Here is a 4291-nt window from a genome sequence, read left to right on the forward strand (position 1 = left end):
ATTATTAGACTGTTCTTAACCCACAAGTTATCTTTTTCCTCCAATTCTCTCCCCCATCCCACGGGAGGAGGGTGGGAAGCGAGCAAGTGCCTGCGTGGTGCCGAGTTGCTGACTAGGGCTATACCACGACAGCCCCTTTTGGTACTCAGTGTGGGGCAAAGGGCTGAGATAACAACAGATCTGACTACAGCACAAAGTAACTTTGTTATAAACATTAATTGTACTGGTTTAATGACAGCTGTTCTATCTGTCTGCGTGGTTGTGTCCTGTAAATCCTTCCATGCTGTATGTATTCCCTGCGGTGCTGCCCGTCACTTTGGGGAGAGGGATCAGGGTTATCATTTTGCTGTGTAACATCAGCCTATGATATGATATTACAGGTCAAGACACTAACTGGGTATCTTGACTCGGTGCTGCCATCAACTCCACAACTCAGGCACCATCCTTCGGAAATTATGGATAATCACAGTCTTTGCCTTTTCTCCTCAGAGAACCAATTCATGTGGGATACAGAGAGGGATGCTTTCTCCCACTCTTTCACCTTCCCTTCTCCTGCAGCCTAGTTACACCAGCTCTTGAGTATTCTGAATATCCCTGGGATGTTGAAGCCAGCATGCTCCTATTGCTGTGGCTCCTGAACGTGCTTCAGGTCTTGTCCAGGGTTAAGCAACTACTTAAAAAACCATCCGGAGATATGCCCCGAGGACAGGTGGGAGATCCCCCCCGAGGCCGGGTGGTCACGGGTGGGAGAGAGATCCCCCGCCGAGGCCGGGCGGTCACGGGTGGCACAGCACGCGGGGAGCACGGGCAAGTACTCAGAGAACTTTTCACCTCAGCGGTCTGGAACTTCACTGACAGGATCCTGATAGAGGGATAGAATGCTTGGAAGAAAAATGCCGTGGTCATTCCAAGGAGGCACAGCTTACCACACTGTGCCGGGCCCTGGCTAGTACCCACCCAGCACTGCTGAGTACCACGACAGGTACATAGGCCAGAGGAGACCTCAGGACCTTGAGGGCCACGGTGGCAACCAATTAAGTGAACAAGTTCTCCTAGCAACACAGGCCTTTGGCACTTGATGCTCTAGGTACACGAGGGGTCAGTATGAGGTGGCAGAACAGGGTAATATTCACCTCGTGTTACTTGGGTGCCACATCCTGCGATTACATGAGGTGAGTTATTAGAAACGTGAGAGAAACCAGCAGCCGAGTACCCACGTCGGGGGAGTTACGCCCTCATCCAGCAACACAACCGCCCGGGGCAGGAACATCAACTGCCCTGCAGGCATAAGGAACCTTTCCAAATCCCACTTTGGGGCAGCGTCCAGCATATTTCAGAGAGTTGGGCTTGTTCAGCCTGGAGAAGAGAAGGCTCCGGGGAGACCTTATAGCACCTTCCAGTGCCTGAAGGGGCTACAAGGAAGCTGGGGGGGCCTTTTTACAAGGGCCTGTAGTGACAGGACAAGGGGTAATGGGTTTAAATTGAAAGTGGGGAGGTTTAGATTGGATATCAGGAAGAAGTTCTTCCCGGAGAGGGGGGTGAGGCACTGGCACAGGTTGCCCAGAGAAGCTGTGGATGCCCCATCCCTGGAAGTGTTCAAGGCCAGGCTGGATGAGGCTTTGAGCAACCTGGTCTAGTGGAAGGTGTCCCTGCCCATGGCAGGGGGGTTGAACTGGATGGTCTTTAAGGTCCCTTCCAACACAAACCATTCTGTGATTCTATGATTCTATTTCCATATCCACTGACATGGCTGCACAGCACTCTCGAGTCAGCCTGACACAGCATTGCTGAAGCCAACCCGACGCCAGGGGACTTCCCTGGAGGCCTTTTTTTTTTTTCTATAAGAAGCTCCCTTCCATAACAAAAGTGTGAGAGAAACAGCATGTGGGATTTACAGCGATGCATCACTTAAAGGATTAGGGGAATTAAATAAAAACACCATTATGCAGACGCTGTGGCAGAGACAGTGCGTAACGATGCTGCGCTACACAGAATCCCCCGGGCTTTTGGGTGAAGCAGGAACATTATTCTGATCCACTGTTTATGGCAGAAGCAGCCTGTATTCAGCAGGGATTCAGAAATAGGTTAGGGAATGCCAGTGTAACAGAGGAAACCTCCTCAAATCACTTCAGTACAACTCTGAGGACTGAAAGCCAGCTGGCGACTGCAAATAAAGGATAATGGTGTCACGGTCAGTACTGGTGGGAACCTGCGGAGGACCCAGAAGATCTGACAGTTTTTGGTGTGCTGGATACACTTTACAGTCACCACTTCAACATCACCCGCAGAGTATGCAAACAGGAGAGGTAAGGAGCACTGAGGACAGGAAAAAGTCTGTGACAATAAGCACTGTAGAGGGGGGAAAAAGGAAAACCAACACAGAGAAGTCACAGATGAGACAACAGCAGGAAGATGAATGAAATTCCAGAACAACTGGCTGGCAGCGCAGCTCCGGCCAGGCAGAAGATGCTGCTAAGCTGGGAGGGGTTTAGGAAACAGCAGGGTAACCATTTCGGGGCCCTGGGGGCACAAGTGAGGCACGATCACTCAGCTCTGAAGAGAAGCACACCATGCTGTGGGTTAGAACGCAGAAGGTGTAAAGTACTGAGCGCTGATTTAATTATCAGCTAACGGGTGGCTGCTGGGATTTGAACAGATCGTGTGTCAAGAGCTCTAACACACCAACAGGCCACTCCCAGCTGAAACACTACAGTGAAAGGCATCGCTGTGTAGCACGGTAAAGGAGATCTACAGCAGCTCTAAAGCAACGGCAACGCCGCGAGGAGCTCCCAGCGTAACTGCCGGAGCACAGAGGCCACGCAGGCACGTTTTTCTGATCACAAAGAACCTCTTTACCCCTTTTTGTCTCGCTGCTGCTTCGCCGTCGCTCCGGTAGGTTTTGCACTTTTCTTCCCACCGGTCACCTTCTTGCGTGTTCTCGTTGTCGCGTCACTCTGCGCCCGCAGTAGCTCCTCAAAAGACATGTGAGATTGGTCTGGAAGAGAGCGCAGGACACACCTGAACCGAACGGCTCCAAGGCACTTCCCACCCCCAAATGCCACCAAGGGGGATGTCAGAGACAGTGACACAAGCACAGTGGTGCTGTCCCTATGTAACTGCATGGCAGAAAGATGCCACTGCACCCCTCAGCCTTTGATTTCTCTCTAATCACGGCAGCTTTTAGCACTAGAATAGCCTCCTCGCCTCCACAACGCTTCCCTCTCCACTCAGCAGCACACACAGGACCAGTTCAAAGTTTTTACCTGGTTCACAGAGCGGCAGGAGCTCTGCCCTGGGCTATACTTTGGCCACAGCGTAAATTCCGAGGGGTCACCTCTCGGTCCTGACTCTTACCAGACTGTTCTTGCGCTGTTACCTCACCTCTCGCACCACAACACCAGCCAGAAGGTGCAGGAAAACCACACGACCTGTTCGGGCTGTGTCAAGACCCGGAGACAGCGTCTCTCCCCCCTGCACATCCACCACAGCTCTGCTCAGTCTGCAATGAAGCGATTCCTACCCAGAGGCCCACAACTACCGACATCCAGACGTCCAGCGCTCTCGCCTCGCTACCGCTGGCACAGCTTACGGCCCCATTCACCGGGGGAAGAACACAACACCTAAAAGGGGTTGGATGCTCCAGCCCTGCCCCGAGCTCCCCCCGGTGCCATTTACACCTCGTGTTTCGTAAACTCTTCCTCCTCTCCTCCGACTGCTAACCAGAAGGCCAACGCGAACACCACAAGAAAGAGCAAAACCAGTTCTACCCAAAGCGTTGACGAACGCACAAGATGTTGTTCTGCAATTTTCTGTTGCGATATTGCTTTAACATCCCTCAATCTTCAACACTTCATAGAATCATAGAATGGTTTGGGTTGGAAGGGACCTTAAAGATCATCTAGTTCCAACCCCCCTGCCATGGGCAGGGACACCTTCCACTAGACCAGGTTGCTCAGAGCCACATCCAGCCTGGCCTTGAACACTTCCAGGGATGGGGCATCCACAGCTTCTCGGGGCAACCTGTTCCAGTGCCTCACCACCCTCTCCGGGAAGAACTTCTTCCTGATATCTAATCTAAACCTCCCTGATTTCAATTTATACCCATTACCCCTTGTCCTATCACTACAGGCTCTTGTAAAAAGTCCTCTCCCAGCACCCTTGTAGGCCCCCTTCAGATACTGGAAAGCTGCAATGAGGTCTCCTTCAGATAACCACAGCGTAAAAACATCATCAACACTTCTTTCTGGATTTACATCTCTGGGTGTTGGGGACTAGCAGGCAGAACACACTT

The 4291-nt window shown here is 51.9% G+C and overlaps 1 protein-coding gene across 1 annotated transcript in view; it reads right to left on the reverse strand.

The window, feature by feature from the left end:
- Positions 1–2984, reverse strand: part of RRP36 (ribosomal RNA processing 36 homolog (S. cerevisiae)) — a 5854-nt gene extending 2870 nt beyond the window's left edge. Inside the window, exon 1 of the mRNA XM_010147279.1 lies at positions 2857–2984. Coding sequence (XP_010145581.1) covers positions 2857–2984 — 128 coding nt within the window. The remainder of the gene's footprint in view (positions 1–2856) is intronic.
- Between the last annotated feature and the right edge of the window lie 1307 nt (positions 2985–4291).

Source organism: Eurypyga helias, unplaced genomic scaffold (genome assembly GCF_000690775.1).
Source record: "Eurypyga helias isolate BGI_N326 unplaced genomic scaffold, ASM69077v1 scaffold16672, whole genome shotgun sequence".
Lineage (NCBI taxonomy): Eukaryota > Metazoa > Chordata > Aves > Eurypygiformes > Eurypygidae > Eurypyga > Eurypyga helias.